This window comes from Pterocles gutturalis, unplaced genomic scaffold (assembly GCF_000699245.1).
Source record: "Pterocles gutturalis isolate BGI_N339 unplaced genomic scaffold, ASM69924v1 scaffold50699, whole genome shotgun sequence".
In the NCBI taxonomy this organism is placed as follows: Eukaryota; Metazoa; Chordata; class Aves; order Pterocliformes; family Pteroclidae; genus Pterocles; species Pterocles gutturalis.
The window spans coordinates 1-27,160 of NW_010130026.1; the positions used below are offsets into that span (position 1 = coordinate 1).

General features: G+C 37.3%; 1 protein-coding gene across 1 annotated transcript in view; it reads right to left on the reverse strand.

Moving 5' to 3' along the window:
- Positions 1-1,023: 1,023 nt before the first annotated feature.
- The window catches only part of LOC104466598 (E3 ubiquitin-protein ligase MIB1), a gene marked incomplete at both ends in the record, with an annotated part of 33,942 nt that continues 7,805 nt past the window's right edge, over positions 1,024-27,160 (reverse strand). Inside the window, 7 exons of the mRNA XM_010080080.1 lie at positions 1,024-1,137; positions 2,694-2,772; positions 4,500-4,692; positions 6,004-6,185; positions 11,301-11,462; positions 14,218-14,304; positions 14,688-14,820. Coding sequence (XP_010078382.1) covers positions 1,024-1,137; positions 2,694-2,772; positions 4,500-4,692; positions 6,004-6,185; positions 11,301-11,462; positions 14,218-14,304; positions 14,688-14,820 — 950 coding nt within the window. The remainder of the gene's footprint in view (positions 1,138-2,693; positions 2,773-4,499; positions 4,693-6,003; positions 6,186-11,300; positions 11,463-14,217; positions 14,305-14,687; positions 14,821-27,160) is intronic.

The following is a 27,160-nucleotide window of genomic DNA, read 5'->3' on the forward strand; positions in this document are numbered from 1 at the left end:
AGAGTCTGTGATTGTGAGGCTGCTATCACTGCAGCTCAATTCACAAAGAACTTTGAGTTTAGTGGCAATGCTTCTTTGACAAGTATATCCTCAATAATGATGCTCAAAATGCCCATAGTCCCTTAATGTTCTCGGAGTTCTTACCTGTCAGTGAAGTTCCTGTAGTAAATTTTTTTGCACATGTAAAAAATAAAGCCAAATCCTTTCACACTGAAAAGACTTATCTACACAGATGATTCTATTCGGTGTTCAAACCCACACAAACATCTTGGAGGTAGTTTGTTCAAAATTTGAACAAGCTCAGATTAATATTCCTGTATTTGACTGATACAGGAGGCAATGTTACTGTAAGAAACAGAAAAATTTAGAAGTATTTCAAATGACAAATTTTAAATTTCTGGTGCGAGTATTAAAAAACCTGATTTTAAGGATTATTCTTATATTTATATATTTAGGAACAGTATAACAAGAATGACCTAAAATTTCAATTCACATAAACAATTCAAAAACTGCATACCACACATACACACACAGAGTAAATAAAAATAATTCACAGATTTTTTTCAGAGAAGTCACAATAAATTTAAAAACTAGTGAAAGCAGGAAATGTAAAATTCAACAATCTGTCATGAAAGTTGCTTGTACCTAGATGCAAAATCTTTACCATTCCTTTGCAGTCAAGAGAGTTCCAGAAGTTAAAAAAAAAAAAAAATTTGCTCATTTGCACAATTACAGACAATCGTCAGCTTTTTCTTCATAGGAGATTAATAAGTGACCAAGTAGTCATATATATATTTCAACTTCTACTCAGATGCTGGAAGCAATCCTTTAGTGTCATGACTGGTGCTACCATTGCATCTCCTGCTGCCAATGTAGAAAGTAGTGCAAACAGCAAACTGATACCTGGCTTAACACCGGTTTTGTTAAATTTTTCTTTAAAAAGGAGAGGAAAGATTTAGGTCATTTAAAAGAATAAGAAGTTGGTGGGGGAATGTGAAAGAGTATGGTTTTGGAGTCACTCACAAATATCATCAGTGGTATCTTCTGTACCTTTCCCTCCGCAGCACATTATGAAAGGCACTCTTCGCTCAACCACTGCCCGACACTGTACACATTTCTTCATCAAGCTTGCACAATCTGAGTAAAAAGAGAGAAAGAAATCAACTTTGTATCCTATTTAATTTTTCTTCTTTCCTATCCATGAGCTTGTTTATTCACAGTAATTATACAGCAATACCATAATAGATGCCTATAATACAAATAACTACTTGTGTTCATCTTCACATAATTTTCTGCAAACCACACCTATAAACAATGTCTTCTTTGGGATTTAAACCTATTCTGTTTATCTTAACATATTTCAAGCAAGCAGGTTCCTCTTACTGCAAATGGATAACTATTCCACAGGAATTACAGAAGTTAAAAAAAGTAAAATCACAGACATTTGAGACCAGAACTTCCAAGAACATCTTGACTACTTCCTTTTTCCTTTAGAACAAAGGATCTCACTTACTGTCCATGGGCAAACAGGTGAGGCTCCTTATCCTTAAAAGAGTAAATCTGTATCTTTTGATATAATTCTAGAAAGGAGGCTGTAATTCTTCTACAAAAGACAAATTAGTGTCTCATAAATGCTGAAGGTTACTGTGAATCAATAAAGTGGGTCCTATAAACTACACAAATCTGAAGACACTCTCATCCTGTTTCAACAAGATGTCCAGAAAATAATCTGGAAAGAAATCACCTACATCTGTTAAAACTTTTGCTGTCCATGTTACAGCTTAGACTTGGCAATGTGCATTTCACTGCTGAAATCCTTCACCACAGCAACCAATCTTTCTGCTGTCCTCTTCCTGGGAAACTAATCAAAAAAACTTCTCTCATCATCTTTCAACTGCAGACACTGAAAGAGGCCAGATCAGGATAACTGTAAAGTCAGTGATTCAATGTCAGGTGTCTCAGCCAGAAGAGAGGAAGAAACCAGACTTCTTCAGTGAGATGAAGCAAGCAGTTACTTAAGGGAACAATTACCTTCCCTCTTATATAGATCCTCAGCAACAAAGTCTGCTCTTCTCTAGGCAAATGACCCTTCAACAAAGCCCTGAAATGTCTGGTGACAAGATGATGGCTTCATTCTCATCCACATATTTTCAAAATAAAAAAAAATTCTGGACATCTCCTATGTCTTTTTTTTGCTACATGAGATAAATCAGAGTGAACCATAACTGGTGCTCTTTGCAAAGACATAGGATGTGTCTTCTAGGGAAAAATATAGCCCTTGTGCAAATCTGTATATCAGCAATGAAGCATATTAAATATTTATTTACAATATTCTTTCAAAATACCATTTGCACATTTGAATGCCCCAAAAAACCTGCAACAAAGTAACAAAATTACTTCTAATTACTTCAGAAGTTTTAACAACGTACAGCAGGCTTCTATAATCTGAGCAAGCCTATTCACAACTAAATAATTCAGATGGAAGAGCACTTCCTTTCTGAATTTTTTAAGATTTCCAGCTTGTCCTCCAATTATTTCATTACCAGAATGCCAAATAATAATTCTGATTATCACACCAGACTATCAAGTAAATTGGACTTGAAGTCAGATTACTAATGAGCTTTTATCAATCTGATTTAAAATGTTCTGTTTCAAGGCTACTTCAAAAAGAACTTCCTGTCAAGTTTACTTACTCTCACACGCACACATATGACCACAAGGCTGGAAAAGCACTGCTGCCTTTTTGTCTGAACATACTACACATTCTTCAATCTGTAAAGAATGAACACACATATGAGAAAAGTTTATCTCCTGCTCTCTACATTAATTTGCTTTTACACTCTCTTGGCAAGGCATGTGGACTTTAAGAAGCTCCATCTAGTGTTATTTTAACTAATTCAGCACTGCAAAATGCAATCTAAGAGTTGTCACTCTGACTTCTAAGGACATATATTTGCTGGCAATATTTATACGTTGAGTACACTGATAGGCACAGAAGCAGCTAAGACAGTATCTGTTTCTTTTTCTTTATTCTTTTCTCCTTTGTTCCACCATATATATTTAAATTCACTTATAAGAGACTTTTATAGTAATCTGTTTTAATATTCTGGGTTAGGGCTTCTCAAGCTCTTTCATGTGATGAACTGTATATATAGTGTGACCATAGACACCACATACCACTCCATTCATACTGGCCTGCACTACCTCTTCCAGTTCATAGAACTGTTGTTCAGGTTCATTCATTTCTTAGCCTTGCAGATATTACCATAAGTTTTTATCTAGAAGAGTATGAGAGACATATTGAACAGATATTTCACTCTTTCAATCTAACTTAGCAAAAGAAATCAAAGGATCAAAAGAAATCCACAAAGGTTTGCTTTCACCTGGAAAAGCCGATTTCCATAAACCAGCTTCTTTAGATAGGTAAGCGGAAATAGAAGACTTACTTTGCTGCCCTGAATCACTCAGTGGCAGAACCTTTCCACTGACTAGAAAGAAAGTCTAGAGAAAAGGAGGTCACACTGTTAACATTTAGCCTTTGAAAATATGCATGGAAGAATAGTGAATGGTATAAGTAGTAAAAATAAGAGAGTGAACAGTAAAAACAGTACAAAATCATATTAACAACTCCTGTAATACACCTCAAGGCAGAGAAAAAAAACACCACAGAAGCGGACCAGTAAAATCTGTTTGGAAAAACATAAAAAGAATAGAGTGGGTTTTTTACAGATCAGAAAACCTGTGTGTGGAACATCAGATTGTTTGTTTTGTTTTTAAACAGCCAAAAAGCAAAAGAGGGTCAAAACTTGGTGATTATGGGGAATAAAGGAATATTCAAATGGAAAAGCAACAGGGATGCACCCATATAGTTACAAACACTTGGGATTAACCATTTGAGAAACCTGAGAACCCTATTGGGATTAGGTCCCCAAAACAGGGCACAACTGGATATCTGAAGGAGAAAGACAGCATAATGAAATTCATTATTCTAAAGTAACAGAAGGTGAAAGCTAAAAGTAATTATTAACTTCAAAAATAAACACGTATTAACTAACTCAGTTTACAGACAAATTGTCTTTACAAGCAGCCCTAAGGAATAAAAGAACTCAGAAGAACTGAATATTACTGAAGGAAATTATACTTCAGGAAAAGCAGCAATTTATCTTAACATGGAAAAAAAAAATACCATGGCTGGGGGAGGAATAGATCTATTTAAATAAAGTGTCCGGTTAGTGTATTAGGAACTCTGAGGACCTGAACAATAAGGACACTGCAACATGGGGAAAAAACGAGAGGCAAGTAGGACATGAGTACAGACAAACAGAAGAGTCACATGCAATGTTGGGACAAGATATCATTATGATACAAAATTAATTCCATCCAGTGAGACCCTTGTAAGGCAAAATACCATTTAATATGCGCTACACTCTTCCTTGAATTCTTTTTTTAATTTTCCATTAAAAATAGAAAGAGAACCAATAAACTTTGGAACTTTTTACCTTTGTCCTAGACTGAACTTGTTCTTTACAGATGAGGCATTTTTTCACCCGTGGTGAGCACAGAGAACACGTGGCAATGTGTCCACATGGGCCAAACAGAGTATCTCTCTTCATGTCTGAACACACCATACATTCTTCTAAGGTTTCAGAATCATTGTTGATCATAGATGGACTTCGGGAACCAACCTGACCACTACAAAGAAACCCTGCAGTCAAACTTACTTTTAAGAAACCTTGAAATTATTAATTTAAAATACACATCAATTGGCTCTTTATCTATATACTCCTATGCATTAAAACGTCAGTGTATCATCATAAAACAATCCGAACTACATTTACCCAAATGTACAGCTGACACCAGAGTGCAAGGTTTCATGCTCAGAAAAGACATTGTACAGAAACAGGCCATCTAAGTTCGAATAGCATCTCATGAACGTAAAAAACCCTTCCTTCCCATCCTGAGAGCTTACTTATTAATGAGATACACCCTACAGATTCAGAACTGCACAGCTTAACGCCTTAATCTTGAATATACTTCCAATACTTAGCAAGTGGCAGGCTTGTAAAAGAACCCCCGAACTCTCACAGAGAATTTGCCTTCAATCTTTGTCCTATGCTCTGCTCACCCAGCAGAGGGAGCGTGTGTTGAACCCAACCTCTACAACCCTCAGAAGCCCATAAAAGGTGGTGAGAAAGAACTGCCACAGGGATGAGGCCAAGACAAATGGACAGAGACAAAGACTCTGAAGAAAATAAGCACCTTACACACCAGGGCAGCATCAACAAAAACAGGGTCTCTTTGTAATATTTTGAAAGTACATTTTTGATTTCCATACAGGAATTAAGGATGAGAACCATGTAAATCAATGGTGGGAACACAACTAGGACAAGTAGCAAGCTGAGACTTCTCATACTGCATGCACTCGATAACATGGTATTTCAGTGAAATCATCACTCCTAGGGAAGTGCTTCTGAGACATCAGGCCTGCAACCTCCTCTTTTTACGGAACCATACATTCACTCAGGTTGACAGGTCTCAGGAGGTCACCCGCTCAAAGCAGGGTCAACACCAAACTCACACCAGGTTATACTAGGATTTGTCCATTCCAATTTTCAAAACTTGCATAGGCAGAGATTTCACAACCTCCTTGGGCAACTTGTCCCAGTGCTTAGTTATTCTTTCAGTGATTTCCCTCCACCATCTTTTCTGGGATGGTTTGAAGTTCTACGAGCTTCCACCTTCATGTTGCCGCCTTCCCGTTCTCCTCTCTCCCATATTAACATATATGAAATTCCTGTAAGACTGTGTAAGTTTCAACTAATGTATTTGTAAATAGCATTCAACATACCACAGAATATAAAGAATTGAAAGTCAGGAAGAAGTTTGTCTGTTTTAACAGTATTGCTAATAAAGGCACAATGCTTTAAATACATCTATATTTATTTAAATACAATCTATAGAATGCAGAGATTTGGAAACTGTGTATCTTACGAATATACAAACCTGACTTTTTCTTTGTGACATTTAGCCAATGCTTTGCAGAGACTAGGATCAGGGCAGAGATCGAGAGGAGACTGACCCTTCTTATTACGAATGCTGAGGTCAGCTCCATTGGCTGCCAGGAAGCAGGCAATAGATGCTGCACTCTTCTTCTCTGCTCCCTGAGTGCCAAGTCCCATTATTAACTGAAAGAAAACAAATACGTAAGCAACTTGAGAGACTCTCTAAACAGTTAGTCTGGCTAAAGGAAGACTACTTGACACGCACACATGCACATAAGCACACATACATATACATCTGTAAGCCCAAGGATGCATCTCTAGAGCTGAAATCAAGACAATTGTATGGCTGCTTGAACACCTACACTCACTTGCGAAGTGGCTGTCCTCCTATATAAGCACTGAAAACAGCAAAGTCCCAGTGAGTATATTCAGAATACACTCAAAGTATCATGAAATTGATGAGTTCAGACAAAATGCTACCACCACCACACTTGGACTGAAAACATAGTTGGGCAGAGAAATGAATGTACACTTACTTTTAGCCTAGTGAGTAAAGCATCTGCCCAAGAAAGACGTGATTTCAGTTGCTTCTTAGCCTGAAGTGATTTAAATTCACATACCTATCCTCCTGTCCTAATCACTTAATGCTCCTTTGCCCTTTTACGATTACTGTATTTCCATATTAGTGTTCCTTTTCTGCATGATTCACAGAGCCAGCTAGAAAAATTAAGAAAGAAGGGTCACTACCATGGCCCAGCAAGGAGAGTATTCACCTAATTCAGAGCATTCTGGGCCTGCTCCATCATCTTTTTGTATTACAGCTTGATCAGATAAAATGCATACGTATAAAGCAGACCACATATAACATGAAACTGCTGGTACCACTAAGAACCCCTCAGCAAACTACACTAGACTATATTCAAAGGAACAGCTTTGGCACAGCTGAGACAGCTCCAATTCAAGGAGTTGAAGTGCTGAATTCCAGAATTACAAGAGCTTCGACACTAGGACAGAGGCAGGATTTCGTATGCACCTCTTTCCCACTAGCTGATTTAAGTGCCCAACTTGGCTGATGTGAATCTTTATATTCCACGTCCAGTCTGCACAAACACCTTTCTACTCCACGTTCAGCTTGCACGATCTATCCCTGCAGCTGGTCTTCTAAAAGCTGGGTGTCAAGTATCACCCCTAAAAATTAAGTAATTTTGGTTGGATTAACAACCATTTTGTATTTAAAGAACTAGATGTGCTATTTTAGATACAATAGCATACAGGAATAAATTTAAAATACCTGTCACTGCAGCCCCAAAGGCTGCATATCTTGAAGTCTGAACTACAAAGAAAGCAGTTTTCAAAACCCTTCTAGTTATTTCCCCCATCTCTCAGGGTTGACTTGTGAAGAAAAAGGCTTGGTTTGGGTCCATGTCTTGCAGCACTTAAAGAATGTATTAGAAGTCTTTACCCTGCCTTGATAACTGCAAGATTATCCTTCTTACCATAAAGCCACTCAGTTTCCTAAGGAAGCAATTTTTTTAAACCTCAGTCTATACTTGTTTGTTAGGAATACTTACATCAGTAAGTATTACTGAGGTGCTACAAGACTCTTGAAAGTCACTTCATGAATTTACAGATACTCATGGTCCTGCATTCTTCCCTACAATCAAGTAAGAACAGTACAGCTTGAAAGACTTCATACAAGGAAAACCAGTAAGTTATGGAGAGAAGTTGTTTTGTGGTGTTCAGAACACAAAACACTTTTATTCATAAATTCAGATAATTTTTCCGCACCTCAATTACAGCATTGGCTGAAGTGAAGTAGAAATTTTATCTAGCTTCAATCCGAGTACCTTGGACCATGTCCGTAATTCAGACAAGGTAGCACAATGCCCAGTGAAAGCTGATTTGCCCTGAGGTTGGTAGAGTAGACTTCCTGAAGGCATGACTACACCAAACAATTTGCTGTAGTCCTTTCTTACTTGCTGGGACAAGAGTTCTCTTACCATCCACACTTGAACCTCATGGGCTCTGAGCTGCTCCTGAATGCAACAGCTATGTTGCTTCACTTGGTGTGGATAACCACCACACCAAGACTGGCTCCTCCACCTGGAACAGCCATCAACATTATTCAAGAAAACCTTGAGTCCTAAAATGCCTCTGTGTGCTGTATGCTTTAAAGACACCAAGATAATATTGCATCCTATGACACTTCTCTGGTAGTATGCAACATCTCAGGCATACAGAATGAAAAAACCCCCCACAAACAAAGCCTGCACAAAAATAAACATTAGGTTTTAGTGCCTGCTACAGCTGCATCAAGCCTCCTCTGGAGAGTGCTAGCCCTGAGATGCATCACCACAAGCCAGTCCCAGACAGTTCAAATGCAAGGGAGAAGACTCAGTGTAATCCTCACAAACAGTATAAATATCATCTAAGTAACCGTTAACTACTGAGCTATCTTTGAAGCTGTGAACACCTAACTGACTTCCATTAGAGTTTCTTTAGTTCAATTTAGGATTTGGGCAGCAGCATCATTTGAATCTTAAAAGCATTTCACAGGTCTGAAAGGTAGCTATGTTAAAATAAATTACACTAAATGAGCCTGAGGAATACACCATTTATTTAGAAAAAAGTACCCTATATCAAGGAGCAATGCATCTGTAACAGGGCAACTGAAATTACTTTTATTGTTGTGGTGGGGACTGTACTTCAGAAGATTTCTCCTCCTCCAAGCTGTACAATCATCACAATGTGTGCTGGATGAAAAACTTCATAATTATTTAAAGAAATGGGGTTTTCATAATTATTTAAAGAAATGGGGTTCTCGCTAATAGCACTTGAACACAGAAATGCTTTTCAGATTGATACCTAAAATGTGTAGGGCTTTGTGTACTGTCAAGATTGTTCACTAGAAGCATATTAAATAATCTTATCAAAAACCAGATGAAGAGACCTGACAACAAATGTTTTCGTTGTCACATCTTACTGTTGACATTCAGAAGGAACTAATGAAAATCAATGCTAAAGAACTCATTTCATATAATTCCACTTATGAAATAAGTTCACAATATGAGTAAAAAGTTTGTTTCATATTTTAAACCGTGCTCAAAGCAGAAAGTAACAAATGGTAAAAATCTCAAAGAAGTTCCTTTATCAAATACGAAAAACATCTAAAACCCTGCAAGTGAAATTTTTCTTCTTTTTCAGTTTGTTCAACTGGGAAAAAAGTCATTATTTGTTGAAGAGGCACCCAGGGGGGCTCAGTAGGTTGGTATCTTCAGGACAGTAGTCCAAAGTTAATTAAAATTCAGCCAAGCAAAAATTAGCTCTAAATCCTAAAAATGTATGTATCAGATTTGCTATCACATAGACTAAAGGAATCTGACATGACTCCCCAATCTTTAAAGGAATTAATAAATATTAATCTGAAAAATACAGATTCCATCAATTTAAGTCATCATATTCACAAAAAGAAAGTCTCACTGTTTTACAGACTAAATGATTAATCCTATTTATTCTCTACTATCCATCACCTGTATTTGCAATTCTACACAGAGAAATTACAAATGAGTCCCTGGATAGGTTTAAAGGTCCAGATGCCTGCGTATATTTTAGCAGCCTAGATAGTGTCTATAGTGTCTTTTTTTTTTTTTTTTACATAAGATTTTGGGCTAAAGGTGGCCTACTAGTAAACCTGTTTACTGGTAAAATCTAGTTTATAGCGTTTTTACATTACCTTTATTTGAATAAAGGTAGATAGGTACAAATATTGTTCTCACTATTTTCTACATAACGTTTTCAAGATAGTTTGACCTGCTGGCCATCTTAAAGAGTTTTCAGATATATTTTAGCCAGGTTTGACTCCATCTTTTATATTTCTGCCACATCTTATGTTGCTGCCACATAAAATTAAAATAAGCAAGCTTTCACCTGTTCTCTGAGGGCACGTATGTTCTCCACACCACTTAAACCTCCTAAATTTGTTAGTTAGGCAAAAATTTTCTCTGCAGATAAACAAACTAGATACAGCTCAAATGAAACTAGAAGTAAAACTTACTCTTTGAAACACAAAATCCATTTCTTCCATTAAAAAACGCAAAACACAACAAACCTAGTTTCATTGTGGATGCCACTAATAGATGGCCAGAGAAACCCATTTACGAAATGCTGAATTGGATAAAGAGCATTTATCTCCCATTCATTTGTTTCACAATTAAATACATGCACACCAAGTATTCTGTCCGTCTCTCACAGCGTCCATTTCAGATCATGGAAACAACTAAGCTATAATTGCTTTCTTCCTCTCACATAAAAGGACACAAGCAATTTCTTACATATGCCAGTCATATTTTAAATCTCTTTTTGAAGTTTATTCCAGTGTATTTCAGTGAAATTAAGTAACCAGTTTGAAAAACATTTGCTGTACAGTGGAATTACTGTTGTGAACAAAAGCTTTTTAATAAATTTGGTGGGGTTTTCTTGAGGGAAATGCAAGACTTCTGACCCACAGTTAAAATTAGAGAAAATATTATGACACTGGTAACTAATGATTCAGCTAATCTGATCCACTGTTATGTTGTGCATCTTTAATATTTAAAGAAAGAATTTTGTTTGCATTTCTCAATCCCACTCACTCCAGAATTTTATTTCTCCTTTGCCTAGCAGCAAAACTATAAACTTCATCTATTTCATCTATACACCTGGTGTTCACACAGCTTCTTGGGTATGAGCGTTTCCTTTTTCAAGAAAACATTTTGACCTTTATTACCTGGAGTTTCTTTGACTATTTCCTTACTACAGCACAATTTCTGAAATGAACTCTGTCAGAAAAGATACATAACAATAAACATACAAAGATTAAGAAAGCCTTGTTCTAACAGAATAAACTTTCATAAGGTTATAAAAGCAGCTGAAAAACTAAAAGCTACAAAGACATGCAAGATGTTGAATCACAGAAAACAATTTCTGTCTTATTCTGCACTGTAATACTGTTTATTTCTCTTTCCTAAAAAGTTACTTTTGATTTTTTGGCAGCCATACATACTCACTACAGAAGACAGATTTGTAGAAATATTTTGAACTAAATAATCCGTATTTTTCTTTAACCAAGACAATGACTACATGTGAAGAGCCACATGTAACAATATGATTTCTGCCTACACTGCAGCCTAATGCAGAGTATCTACGTAAACTTATGCTGCCAAAAACCAGTTAAACAGTACAGAACTAGACAAACTAGACAAATAAAGAGACAAACATACAGGAAAAAAAAAAAAGAATAAATAAATGCATTTTATTTACTGTGTTCTTTGATGGCTCCCAAGCACTATCTACCTTGCCCACATCTTGCATGTCTTGGAGTTGGCGAAGCTGTGACAGGGTGTGGTGTCTCAGGGCTTCATGCAGGGGAGTATCCCCATCTTTATCCTGAATATCCAGCTTAGCACCTGCACGGACTAAGAGCTGAAAAGAGAGAGAGAACCCAATTTATAACTCAAAAGTTATTCCTTTCAAAACTAGTTTCAATGAAACTATGGTTTATGATGGTCTAGGAGGTTCAAAAGGGTTGCTCTTTTATCTTGCTACAATTCACAGTTGAATTTATTTAAATTTATTTTCCATACTTGGAGCTCAGTCCTCAACTGATCTCTTTAAAATATCAAGCTTATTTCAGCAGAAACCTAATGCTTACCTGTGCTCTTAAGGAAGTGCTACAAGAGATGCTATTTTAGAGGATTCTTTCTACTGTCCAAAACCTTTACTTCTTGCAAGTTAGCCTACAAACAATTTAACATATTACAGCAATAAAGCAGAAACAGAACAAGCAGGCAATACTTTAGATACGCATATATTCTTCACTAATAGGTTTCAATGACCTAAAAACCCATCACTTTTACACCATGCTAAACTTTACAACTTCATTTACAGTATTCTCCCATCAGCAAAGTAGTTAAGCACGTACTTAGGTTTATCCCTACTCAGCAGAAGACATAAAAACCACTGACACTATTAAATACTATCTCAGAACACTTTGGAAAGTAATGAACCGTAAGACCTGTCTTTAAGTCTAATTTTAGGCACACGTTCCAGGTCACATGACATGAAAGGAAACGCAAGGCAGCACGGGCCCTCCTATTCATATTGCCTTTGCATACAGCCCTCCCATAATTCAACACACCAGAACTTGCCTAAATATACTGTTAAACAAAACAAATCAACACATGCTGATTAATAACAATTGCCCCTAAAAATTAAGCCCTGTCACTGTCACCATTCTGAAATCTGTAGATAGCAGCTGAGGTTGCAACTTTAGTTTTGAGCTTTTGTTACTCTGAAAAAATCAGATTAGTAGCAGAGATAAAAGGCATAGCCTTGAAACAGGAACACATATGAAGGATCTCCCTCTTCAGAACCTGCATGCTTGCAAGGATTTCAGCCTCTCAGAACCAAAGAATCTCAGACTCTAGAAAAACCTAAAAGGAATTCAGAACTTAATCTTCAAGGAAACACTTGTCTGTAATTGACTGCAGCTTACCACTTTCCCCAATATTTTCTTCCATCAGTGAAACCAAGAAAAATCAGCCAATAGTTACCACAGTCTCGTCCTAACCTCTTTCACTCTCTAAACTGACTTACTCTGTCTCAGTTTTAATTTCTCATATTCCTATCTTGTGTCTGCCACTAGCTATTTACTGCTTAAGAGTTTCTCTTGGAAGAAAATTTGTAAGAGAACTCTTTTCAGAGCAACCTGGAATCGCTGGCTACCATGGAAATTCAAAGCCTTTGCAGAAGTTAAAAAAAAAAAAAAGTTTAAAATAAAAAGCAAACCACCCCCCTTTGTCATGGCAGGAGGGCTTTTAAAAACCCTTCTACCTTTGACCACTATTCCACAGATGCCTGAGAGTACAGCCCAGCCCTGGAAGGTACCCAATAGGAATTATTTTTGAAATACAGAGCCAACATGTTCTTTGCATGGCTGCATGAGTTATTTTAGGACTTCTCAAAGTTAATCCAGCTCTGAAGTACGGACACTCCACAGGGTCATTCACTTAAACATTCTCGTATATTATTATATTATCAGTCCAATACACATAGTAGTTCTTCTACATGCCTGCCTTCCTGCTCATCTGCTACATTAGTATTGTATTCCCAGGTACCGTGTCAGTTCCAGAAGGGGATGAGAGCCCACCAAATATAGCTGCCGAATAAGCATGCAGGATGCAAGTGACACTGACTCTAGGAAACCATTCTTTTGGTAGCAAGCAGTTCCAGATATAGGGCACATGGTTCACTCTAATGGAATCACATCCATCAACCCTTGGAGATGGAGAAACCTTATGGCAAAGTAACATTAAACAGAACTGCAGATATAGGTCTGTGTAGGGGGGACAAGTCTCTGTAGGCCTGAATAAGAGACAGTTTTTAATATACAACTACTCTCACTCTACAAAGGCAAATTTTAAAAAAATATGCAGAGGGTCAAGGCCAAGTTGATGTATTCACTCGTAGTGAACATCTCCCACAGCAGTGAGTGTTCTCCATGAGCCTCAACAGCTCACGTTAGCAATCTAAATGCTCAAGTCACATGGGCTCCATATGGACAGTGCGCACAGGCCAGAACAGGCAAGCTGTTTCCTTTGCCAGTAACAAAGTTTTGTGAAGTATTAACTTTTGCAACTGTGCAAGCAAAAAACAGAAATAGCACTACTTTCACCAGTAAGGTACTTCTGTTACTGCTTATAGCTCCCAAGCTAAGAACAGGGAAAGTTACAGACTCAGAAGACTGAAAAGTACCTAAACTCATGAAAGATGTTTCACTTAGTTACAATTTACAAAAGCTATGAGCAAGAATAATTCCTCATATAGTAAGAGGCATAAAAATGCTATTTTAATGTCCCATCACAGCACTACAAGACTCAGACAAGCAACAAAGGAACACATTCTCCCTTACTGAGCAAGGAGGGATGTTGGAATTGGCAACCGCACAGAGGAAACCATAATGTACATATACAAAAATTTAGCATTCCTGAAATGCCCTTCCTATTGCTGACTGACCTTCCGTGCAAATTGTCAGGCTTCTAAACTGATCAAAATTAATCATAGAAACATTCAATAGCTACATCTTGTTAAATTGTTTTTTAAATGCTCATGAAGTACCCATGTCCTAACAGCTACAAGCACCATTAACCATATGGCTGATTGCAAATAAAATACTTACCCTAACAATTTGTGTATGCTGTCGTTCAACAGCAAGGTGCAGAGCAGTTTGCTGGTTAACATTCTGGATATCCAGGTTAGCATTGCCCTGAAAGATATTAAAAGTATTAGAGCATTATCATCCCAGCAATTCACCTACAGGCAAGGCAGTCCATTAGGGCACTGAGTACGACCCTGAATATGATTACTAGTTTGGAGATGTGAGAGCAGAAATGATAAAATGCTTTAATTATTCACTGCACACATGTTGATCTGTTGAATCAAACTAGGTATCAAATTTTTCAGTCCCCCTGCACCATTAGGCCACTGTAATGATCTCAAAGGCTAGTTTGACCTTTAGAGCTCACCACATGTCCTTCCCTGCTCCATTGCTTCTGCATTGCAATTGCAGGAGTAAAGAAGCAACCTATTTTCACATCAGATGGTTAACTGAAGTGTGACATTTAAATCCTCCTGAGAAGGGCGTCCTACCTGGTGCACCAGAAGTTCAGCCACTTCCACATGATTATTGAGAGCTGCCAGATGCAAGGCAGTGTAACCATCATCTTTTTTCTCATCAACAATCCATGGTCGTGGTAACTTGGACAACAATACACGCATTGCACTGAAATAAATATGCAGAGATGGCATAAATGCACATATAATTTATTTGTTGAATGACAAGGGGAAAACAGTAAAACAATATTCATTCTCAGAACTACAAATTAATCGTAGCTAAAATAACACTACCAACAGTTCCAAAGCATAATAATTTCATGTTCAGATCCTTCTAGTTCGGGCATTCAAACAAACCAAACAATATCCAAAACAGAGTGTAGGAATCAGATTTTTCCAGAAGAATGCTATCTAGCAGTAAAAGTTACCTTAAAAAATTCCCACAAATTCTGAAATATAGATGATAGAATTGTTCTCCCTCAAAATCCTTATAGCATCTTTTACTTAATTATTTAATGAGCAAGTTCCACTAAATTAGATTTCTTTAAAATCATCACTTTATAAACTGACATGGGCTGTAACAGTTAAGACTTTCAATTTCTGAGATAAAACTGGGGTAAGACCTCTTAGGCACATGCAAAATAAATGCTGAAACTGTAAAGTGAATATTAGCAGACTATTTTCATAACAGATAGTGGCTGAGTATAACATATCGTAGCAGTGTCTAGTACTCCTCACCACTTCTGTATGTGCTTACCAAGATGCCTACCAAAGGAAGGGGATTTATTATCTTACACCTCAAATTCAAGGGTGGGGAAAAGCAACTTGATTAGTAGAGTGTTAAAGCAGACTAAAATCCATGAAGTCCAAAGACTGCAGGGTATTAATAACACAACACTAGATAAACAAATTGCTCAATCTTGCGTTCTCTCAGAAATACACTTTTCTTAAATTCACATCTTCACTTAGGTGCAATCAAACTTAATTCCCTTATTGTCTTATCTTTATAAACAGCACTTGCAGCTCCCTTCCAACAGTTCCTCAAAGACAAACAGAAAACCAGAAATTGCTATACTCTTGTGCCAGGAAACCTCTTCTGTCATCTGATCTTTCCCAAAATGCCATTTACAGGAGAAACAGAGCTTCTTCACAAAATTTAAACTTTAAAATCCAAGTAATGCTAGCTAACGCAAGTGGAACCACTCAGTCACAGAATGCCTTCCAAGGCAGATAATATAACCGAATTAAACAGTTCTTCATTAGCCACCTGATATTGAAAACGTGGGATCTCAATAAGCCTCAGAAACATCATCATAAAAGGAGCCTCTCAGCTCTGCACTGTCAAGTACTAACTGAGCTCTTACTTCATTCCAATAATCTGTTACCTTGAACATCCACACCACATAAGTGCTACTCATAGAGTAGGCAAATGAGCGTCCTATAAAACAAATAAACAAAAAGCTGTGGTTCTGGTGATAGCTCACTCCAATGAGCCCTCCTGAAAAGCAGAAGTAAGAACCCATGAGGTAGACTACTGCACGAGCAAGGAAGTGCTCTACTTCCTAACTGACCTCTGGCTATCCTAACTGACCCTGACTTCTATAAGCATCTCCATGTTCTCCTGCTACTGCATCAAGTACACAACATAAACCCTCAGTTTCACATGTAATGCACCATCCTGGCAGTTGCAGTATAAGTCACTTTTTTTCCCAGGTTCAGAGCGTCTGAAGGAACCCCAACTAAGCAACTGCATCTTCAGGCCGCAGGATCACACAGGCCCTCAACTACTCCGTGGAGCATCCACAGCCAGGCTGGTCTGGAGGTTTGTCCTCCACAGAGTGGATGAAAGCACTTTGCCAGGTACCAAACGCATTTTGCAGTCTGCGGGTTATCTCAGTCTTTTTAGACTCCATCATAACCCCAGCTTTCTTGAGGTAAGCAAATAAACAAGAAACCATTCTCAGCCTCTTAGGATTTTTTTGTTTTCTTGGCAGGACTAAGCTTCTCACTTCCTCACAGTTCAAATCACTTATAACACAGCAAAATGAGACACCACTTAACAAAATTGTACATTGCTCATTGTGAACCATTGCTCAGTTTCTATTCATAATGTCTTCTACAGCTCTGCCATGGTGTTATGAAAAAAAAGAATATTTAGAAAAAAAAACCCACAACATTCACTTATGGAGGAGTTTCTGAAACTAAGGATATAATTTAGTAAAACACAAGTTACCTAATCTTTATGAAATGTAGCAAAATAAACAAATATTAGTTGCACTGATAAACATAATTTGATTTGTAATGAAACTATGTATTTTCAAATCTAGGATATAAATACGTCTCTGGTTCCCAACATCAGAACTGTTTCTAGCTGCCTTAGCAAGTCTGGAGCACTGTGGTTTGCATCGTATCTGAACTGTACCTGGGCACACCACAATCAGCTCTTCAGAAAGCTGGGCTGATACAGAGCATGCCTCAGAAGCACACGACACCAGCAGCACCACTAGCCAGCCTACTTTCTACAGTGGCTTCCTACAAGGTATCACATCACGTAAGCTCTTTATCTTCATCTGCCAGGCTCAGTGCTTCTAAAGACCCCACAAAGCTCTAAAGAATCTACTGTGGATCATCTAAAAAGCACAACAAAAATTACCTGAAAATTCCTTATGACTGACAGAAGCAATATGACCACTGTGAGCGACTTGTAAAAGGTGAGGCAACAATAGTTTAAGAAAAAATCCAAGGTCAAGACATATTTTTTTTTTACAACTGCAACTACAACTTGAGTAACACTATAGGAAGGCACCAACACTTAAATCTCTAATTATAGCCAGCTTGTCTCCAAAGTACCTCTAGTCACTAAACAAGGAACTATCCTAAACAACTCAGATGATATTTTATATCCTTTTCTTCAGTAAGGAAATAAGCACAGATAAATAAAATTTAAAGTACATTGACACACTTTAACAGATGGATCAAGAAATTAATATATTTCAGAAACATTACTGTTGCTATTTCTTTAATACCTCTCGTATTTGAAAGAAAATTAATAAATTAATTGACTTAATATTTACCAGATCATCTTTCATATCTTTTGCTATTTAGTTTGCTGTCAAGTATCAGGAAAATTTTAATCTGATGTTCAACTGCAAAATATTTGGGGGCATCTTGCTTTCATATAAATGAGATGCCTGACATTTTTGGATGCTTTTAAAATGCATTGGTCCTACTGAAAAAACAGAAAGACCAACAAAACAAACAGACAGCTTCTATGTGTAATAATTTTTATTTTACTTTTGACAGCAAAGTATCAGAGGGCCAGTAACTACTCCTCAGCTGTTTCTGCCTATACAAGTAGAGACCACATCTCTCTCTCTTCCAGACTGTGCTAAATTACTGAACAGCAGGATGGAAGGATGGTTTTACAGACATGACACCTTAAAATTCTGCAAGACAGTAATATGCTACAAACGGCAAATTCTTTTATGATGCTCAGTGGCTGCATCTTCTTTCTCACTAGCTGAGAGGTAGTTTCTCTCAATGCACAAGATCCTCTTCCTTCACACTGCAGCCTTCCTTCCTACAGCCATTCTATTTTGCAGGATTTTCTAGAGCTGCTGCCAAAATTTTGAGAGCTAAGTGGCTACCATTCAGAACAGTACTCACTGGAACAGGCATGCATTGTGTCATAAAAAGTCATATTAGTGAATTAATGTTGTATGCCAATTAGATGGTAATTCTTGATTCACTTTTCCCCATGAAATCCTAAAAAAAAAGCTGAATTGTACTACTCCATTTTCAGCACCACAACACAGATTGTGATCCTGAAAACTTGCTTTCATCTTGTATACATTAAAACAGACCATAGACTACTTTCACTGTAACTGTATTAGAAAGATCAAGAAATCAGCAAATCTAACAGTAATCCTGACCCTGAAATCAACTGAAGAAAACTCAGACTATTGTCCTCGGTGTGTAAACTGTTACAGATTACATGGCTAATTGAGTAGCTGCAAAGATTATTGATGAGATGCTTAAAACTCTTATTGAAACACTGAAATTACATCATCGCTATGTTAAAGATTACTTCCAAAGCACTATCAATGAAAAAACTTTGTAACAGGTAAGCTTTGGCATTTGTTGGTCTGCAGTATTTGCAGATTAGCAGGAAGCTGATAAATATTTTGTGCCTTTTCCAGTTGGACGATCTTTTACAAGTTCTACAATTTTCTAGCTGGGGCTACAAAAGAGAAACTTCCGTGAAAATTTTTGAGGAAGTTGTCTGTAAAGCTTTGAAGGGAGTGAGGAAGCTAGTTCTTCTTACATAGGAGCTAAACACCTGCTCAGCGGAAAAGGTAACAAGAAAGCACATGTCTGTAACAGGGGGCTGAGACGAAGGAATCTGTTGCTTTCCCGGGTCCAGCTGTTGGGAGTACAGTACAAAGCACACTGTCGTTCACATAATTCAGCCCCATGAAATGACAGCCCGGGCTCAAATAGTTAGAAGTGATTTGGTAGAAGGAACACTCATTTATACTGTGTTACACTTAATTTGAGATGTAGAAGAATAACAGTAAATGCTGCTGATGCTGCATGCACCTTTAATTTGACCTTGCCTTTTTTTTTTTTTTTAAATTCAGGTTTTAGAGAGCCTGGAACCACAGCTTAACATATATATGATGTATTTGAATTATAAATAATAGCAGAATGGAAATTCAACAGCATGGATTTTATATTTGCAACATAAAATGCATCACAGATCTGAACAATACACTAACTCATTTTTAGCCACATAGAGCAGCTGTTTCAACACCGGTTACCAACAATATTAGACATACCAAAAAAAATATCATTCTTATGACCAAAAGTCTTAACATATGGTATATTATTATCAACCTACATATAAAATCTCTTTCCTTATGCAGCGTTTTACTCATAGAATTTTTACAGATGCTCATCAGCATCACCTGACAATGCCACATATAATACTGGATTTATTTGAAAAATCTACAAGATAAAAGTATTTGTAAGCAAGATGAAACTAGCACCTTGTTGTATAAAAGATTACAGACAGCATTCTTAACTCCAAAGGCATCCTTCCACCCTGTTTAAAAAATATATAAAGAAAAACCAGAGAAGATTCTCTGCCACCAACTGCAATTTGAGTGCTGAATAATTTAAACAGGGAAGGCTGGGGGTTTGTGGGATGGTGGTGGAGTGGTTTAGTTTGGCCTTCGGGGTTTGTTTTTTTTAAAGGAACAGGTACTTAGCATATTAAATGGCTACTAAAAGACATAATCCCATTTTTCCCTGCACTTCTATTCCTGCATTATGTTGGCTCTACATACACATCACTGTACTGAGTGAAGCAACCTGCCAGACTCTTGGATTTGGCAAGTGTGTTTTCAGACAGACCAACGAGAAAAATCCAACTTACCCTGTGACTTCATGATCACTAGAAGTAGACAGGAATAAGGAAATGATGAAGCTAGAGTTGCAGGGCGGGCAGACTGCCCTTTCCAGAAGCAATGTCTTAGATCAGCATAAACTGATGAGGAGTCATATCTCTAGGGGTTCTAATGATTCAGTGCACCTTGAACTTCCTTTACTCTCCTGCCATTCTCCTCTCTCAGCTCAGCTCTGCACTGTCCCAGGGTGACATGGTTTCATAACATAAGGTATTTTACAGCCATCCTGGCTTGAAGTATTCCCACCCCACACACCCTTTTCTCGGCTTATTCCCACCCATGGCTCAGCTAAACCTGTTCACCTGTTTCCTGTTACATCCTCAAGCAGTTAAAAGAACAGATCAGATTTAAAAACAGCTTCCATGGCAGTTTTCTTTTAAGGCTATGTAGTCTGACACGCATTTTACAACACAATAGAAACAAGACTACTTTTTACTAATGCCATTCTTGTCTCCTGCTCAAAAAGAAAAAACAAACCCAGAAGTTGTCCCAACACAGCATCTAAAAAGTCACCCCTTTTTGTTGGATTATTTCTCATACAGAATAGTACTCTGAGCCTGCTCACCGTGAAGCTAAAGAAATATTTGTACCAACATAGTGCAAGAAGTAACACAGGAGCAGGACAGCACTATTTTTGGCAACAATATGATCTTAAGTGCACGTCAGCACACATCTTCAAGCCAAATCAGTTCCCTGCTCTGGTTCACACCACACTCGCTGTGCAGCACAGGGAGTTACGCTGGAGGAACTAAGAAGGAAGTATCCCTCAGGAAACAAGCAACAAAGAATAGATTCATACCTTAGACTGGCATTACTTAGCACACTGTAACTTGAAATTCAAGTTTAATATTTCATATCTGACGGATGGCTCAGTTAGAACAATTTTAAGTAGGCAGGTTGTGTCCTTTCTGTCTCTCAGGTTTTCAAATAACTTAGTACTCAAAAAAATGTATTTCAATATACATTAAACTAAAGTAACAATGGGATATATAAATTTACATGGAATTCACAAAAATGTATTCTGCTACTAGCATAGATCTTACCCAACAACTTTGTCTTCAGTGTATGATTGTGAAATTGAAGAGAAATTAAAAAACGTGACTTTTTATGAGAAAGCTACACTGCAACAGAAGTTACAGGGTAAGCAACTACCAAGCACAGGACAAAGTCAACACAAAAAGAGGAAGCAAGGAAAGTATAAATCCAAGATAGTGGTCCATTCAGGACTTCCCAATTCACTCTCTACCCTACAGTACTGAACTTCAATATATTAGTACCTACTAATTACATCAATATTCATTGAGATGACATTTTCATTTAATCAGGTTTTTTTTTAATTTCAGATTGACAGATTTTCAGCTTTTTCACTCTTCTTGCTCCTGAATAACAAAGGATTTTGTCCGAAAAACACAGACAAATTCTTGAAGCATCCGGGTTCCTGACTGTTGTATTTAAATGGCTGTATTTCAGTTACTTTATTATTTTCTGAAGAAAGTATTGCATATACTCTCTATGAATACAAAAATCCCTCCTTTCATATTTGACTGTGTAGTTATAAGTCTTGCTATAGGCCAATTTTGTACACACGAAAGTCAGATTAATGGACTGAGCTTGATGCACTTGATTTCTTTTTTTCAATTTTTCATCTAAAACATTTGAGTTTTTTCAAAGAACAGAAGCACCTAATGTACACGTGCATTTATTTTTTTAAAATTAATTTATGGCTAAGCATTATAAACAAAATACTACCGAATTAAACATAATAATATAGAATTATATGAATTTACTAATTAAAGGTTTTTAAAATAATTTCTAACCTGATTTGAATATGGAAATGGGGGTGCCACAAATTGGCATCAACTTCTTATTTATAAAATAATAGTATGATTTACAGTTGAAAACTTAAAACTAGATGTAGAACAAGGCCGCTTAGACATCATGTTAAACGGCATGTTGCTACTCATGGCGTTTTTCACTGATCAAGAAACCAGGTTACACAATCTGCTGTGGCAGCGCAGGATATTTATTATCCTATATCTGCATGAAGTCCTTGCCTTACTACTAGCAGGGCTGCCTCCCCCCCGCCCCTCTCTGCCCTCTCCCCGCTGCAATGTTTCTAAGTATAGTGACAACCTCATCAGGGTTTACTAGTAGCAGCGCAAGCTCAGTGAAAACCTGGGAAATCTAACTGGAAACACGAGAGAGTGCTTTATTTGGCAGTGCTAAAAAAACCTGGGGACAAATGGCTCAGCAGCGGTGGAAGTGCAGGCTGCACAATCAATAGGCAGAGAGCTGGATAGAGGCTCCCTGCGCTGCTGGATCGACAATCGACAGCTGAGAGACTATTTTTTGCAATGGTTGACTAAATATGGTCAGGGAAGAGAGAGGCACAAGAGAGCCTGTTTGCCTGGGAGTGCATGTTTCAAATGCTTAGCTGCCTATAAAGCCGTAACAGTTTTGCTCGTGCCCTCTGAGTGGGAAATACCGTTAGTGTCTTCTGTAGTGTGCGTGCGGGAGCCCTGACCTCGCTAGCAGACTTGACCTCTGAAGATGGAAAGTAGCTTCAACACAGACCTGCCTACAGTTAAGCCTGGAAACATAACCTCAAGCAAGAAAAGATGCAGTGCAATATCTAAGGAACTAGAAGAAACCAATATTTGCCGGGGCGGGGGGAGACGATCACGCCTTTTTCTGTGCCTTTTTTTTTTTTTGGAAGCGACTCCAACTTGTGGGGGCTTGGTTTTGGTTTTTTTGTTGGGTCTTTTTTTTTCTTTTTGCCTGTGATTATTTTCATCTGACAGTGGGCTAAGTTCACCTTCCCTTGGCTTCCTAGCATCTATCCTTGGAGTCTTAACTCTCAATCCAGCAGACATAAGGTATAATTTCTATACAACATCATCCATATTTTAGCATTCCAAGAAAGGCAGCAGGTGCCAATTAGGCACTGTCTTCATGCTTTTTTTTTTTCCTTTTAAATTTTATCTATTTAACGTGGTGAGGTACTGTATGCACCGACATTCGCCCCCCCTTGCCTCCCCCTCCCATGTAATGAAGAGCTGATTCAGCGAATAGAGTGAGAGAGCACTCAGGATGAGATGGCTGCTGCTGATGTGTCTCTAGGTCATTACCTCTCTTCCAACTGCAAATGCTGCATGAAACTAAGCTTACAGGTAACAGAACATCAGGAGAGCTGCATTATTCTGCACGTTTAAAGGATGCCTATGACTTTCTGCATGTATAACTTATTTACTAGAATGGTTTTTTTATTGTTGTATTAATCCCTCTACTCTGGGAACAGCTTAATTTTGAGTGTGTTAAAGTACCAAGCATTTGTAGTGTAAAGAGCAGGTTGAAAGAAAACAACATTAGTCCAAATTTCATAGCAAAAAAAGCCCCAACTTGCTTGGTAGGCAGAGTTCTTTTTAAACTCAAATATTGCAATGCCATTAACTGACTGTTCAATTCAGTGAAATATTATCTTCCTATGCACAACTAAAAAAAATTTACCAACTTCAAAAAGAAAATCTAATAAACAGTGTGGCAGTGCAATGTTGAGTTCTCAAATAAGTACGCAAAATTTTCAAGGTGCTTTATCTCATGAAAACAACCTACTTAAAAACTGGAATGTGACTGCTGTGATTCTAATGCTGCATTGCTGTTTCTCCTTGTAGTACTGTGCTAGCTACTGCTACACTCTGATTTGCTCTCTATCCGCTGCACTAGGTTTTTTGTCATGAGCTGCAGAAATTCTTACTTCCTCTGCTCTCAGCTTTCCTTACAACTATTTCATTTACTAATTGTTAAACTTATTTCAAATTTACTTTTTAATGCTGTAAAGACAAAGCTTGCTCTTTACTGTAACCCAAATCAACTCCTAAAATACAAATTAAGCAACCATAAGCTGCATCTGACAGCCCCTTAGAAGTCAAACCTTTACTGTACAAATATTTAACTACCATTCCAAACCAAGGCACACAGAGTCTGATGGAACAGGGTTAAACTTGGGGTTTGGTTTTTTGAGGGTTTGTTGTATTTTTTTTAGTTGTTGTAAGTATTTCAAGTGTGGACAAGATTTTGACTGAAGCAGGTGAGTGCCAATTTTAAAAAAATGAGAAAAGCCGCTTGCTGAAGTGCTGAATAGGTATTAGCTTTCACATGTGACCTTCGGCCTAACAATCCAAAGCCTGTCACAGCAGTTAGAGGTTGTTTTCTTAATTCAATGTCATCATCTTTATGATAAGCAGGATCACCAGTGGCATGTGCTGTTATTATTTTTTTTCAAACCACTCTGAACTGCCGTGGAAATAAGTATAAACCTGCAAAGAGCTTGCAGAATACTGGATGGGATGCAAGATGCATAGGATTGGGAATCGGGGAGGGTAGGAAAATAAGTTTATAACTGCCATATTAGACAAGTCTATACTTCCCTTCAGGACACTAGATGCAAACCGTACACCAGCATGGAAATCTGCTAGAAGACCTGGGAGGAAGCTGAAGTTTTTACAGTGGAATACAACTCTGAATTCCAAGGAAACACATTGCAAAGCTACCAGTGATTCAACTCTCCACTCAAACGTGTTCACTCAGAATGAATAGCAAGAAGCTGCAAAAATCTGGAAAAGCACTTCTAATGTCCATGCCATCCCAGAACAATGAACTATAACTGGCTTTAAGCCACTGTGCAGGTAAATTGCATTGCAAAGTTCAGTTATAATAATAAGTTTATTTTCTACCATCAGTTAATCATAACATTGTTATTCCAAAGAATTGTCAGCCTGAGTTTTACCTAATGACAGCAATAGAAACCAGCAAAATACTCTTCGGGTTCATCTGACAGGTATTTAAGCAACTCTGTGTGTACCTGCTAGGAGTACATACTTCTTTATGTACCCATATGAACATACAATGCTATGGAATGTAAAGAAGTATGTATTTTTGGCAGGCACAAAACGACCAGTAAGAGGAAACTAAACAGCTGTTGGAAGAAACAGGTTTCCCTCTTGTTTGAATGACATTCATGTGACAAATTAACTTGCTAGGGGTCAGCTGGTATTGCCAAAATAACTCATACTTGTTAGTAACAAATCACAAAACATTAAATTAAGTGAGTATAAAAGTGGGTAGGAAGGACTGTCAACAGCTGATAAGCAGAACATTAGTTGTAAACAAAGAATTCAAAACAAGGCTGGAAATGAACCCGTGAAGTGCACCAATTAAGACTGCAGCATAGCTGCAAAATTTGTCATTACCAGTAAACCTCACTTAACAGATCCTAAACTAATCTTAAAAGCTTAATTATTAAAACATATCTCATTAAAAACAAACCATTTTTCTATTAATTACAGCCAGTTCTGTGTACTTCAGATTATAGTATTTAAATTTAATTTACCATAGAATATTTAATCTACTAGGTTGCAACTGAGACACAAGTAGAAACAGCTAATAAATTAAGGCTGTGATTTAGAGAAAAGAATAGCCAAAATAATTGAGTATGATAACTTCTGTAATTTAATATATGAGACTTAAGTTAGAATTTTCTCCAAATCAGCACTTATTATGCTCACTGAGCTCTTCGATACAAAGTGCAGCGTCAGGTTTATGCACAGAAAGTGACAATACAGAGATTTCTAGGCCACAGTTGCTAGTCAGCGGATTAAAGCTATTGACAGATTCCTAAATGAAAACACAAACGACAATTAAAGCCTAAAAGGTAAGTTATCTTAAATACTATTTTCAAATAAGCTGAATTAGTTTTAAATCCAAATTGAAGAAAATTGGCTATGAAAGTATGACTTTGTATTATCCAGGAAATTCTAAAAACTACATTAGAAACAGTCCTGCAAGTTTCAAGTTCTAAAAGCAGTATTACCAGTGCATACCATCCCTAAGTAAAGACACCCAACATGAAATACAGGAACAAGGAAAAATATGAGGAAAAACCTCCCGGCTCACCAATCCAGCCACTACTATTCATGACAGCAGCCTTCTAAAAACAGTTATTAAATAGGATATGTCCATGATAAGCAGGCACACTTGGCCCAGATTCTAAGTGTGTTTGATAAAATGTCTGGGAGAAAGAAAAAAAAAAATTAAAAAGTAATGCACCATTTTTAGATGGAGAACCTTATTTTTAAATACTCACATAATTCTCAAATAGCTAATACTATGCATCGCCTGCTATTTTTATTACCTGAAACTAAAGAATAACATATATACAAGAAGAAACATTATCTTATCAGAACCATTTTCTTAACTAAAATATTAATATTTGTTCTAAAGCTATTTCTCTTATAAGCAGATATCTTGGCATAAAGACTATTTTCTTAACATCTAAATTAAAACTTGGTTTACAGTGGGAAACAAATCAAAGCACAGCAGCTTTTCTAAATGGAGCAATGCTACTGAACCTGATCGTGCTCACAGAAGCAATCTGGTATCAGCAACAGCTTTGCAGAGGGGTTAATTGCTAAGCATCTACTTTTTTTCCCTGAAGAGTTCCTGTCCTCACCACCAATTGCTTTGTCTTCCACTAATTAATAAGACCAAATTTTTAACATTTATGTTTTTGATAACAGTTCATCATGTCGTGCTCTTTCTTGTCTTCTTTGTATAACATTGCAATGCCATTCCGAAACAAAATGACAGTTCAGACTGATACAAAAGTTAAAATTATATGTTGACATTGCTTCCTGCTAGTTCATGTTAGCATATCTCTAAGAATACACATCCAGTCACTCTAAAATGTCACATCCATCACTTAGATCAGCTGTTCAATTTTAACTGAGCACATGTTGAACTTTGGGCATCTGCTGACACAGTTGCAACTCAAACATTTCAACTGTGTGACTGACAGGGATAACAGATGCTGACATTATCAAATGCTACACGGCTTTTCTTCCACGGCCGTTTTTTGTCCCGATATGGCCAGTACATGAAACTGTATTGCCATCCAAAAGAGCACTTGAGCAGCTGTATCTGTAAAACAGTTCCTGTATAACTGGTAAAAATAGAAACTAATTTTATAGCCATCTTTAATGCTTA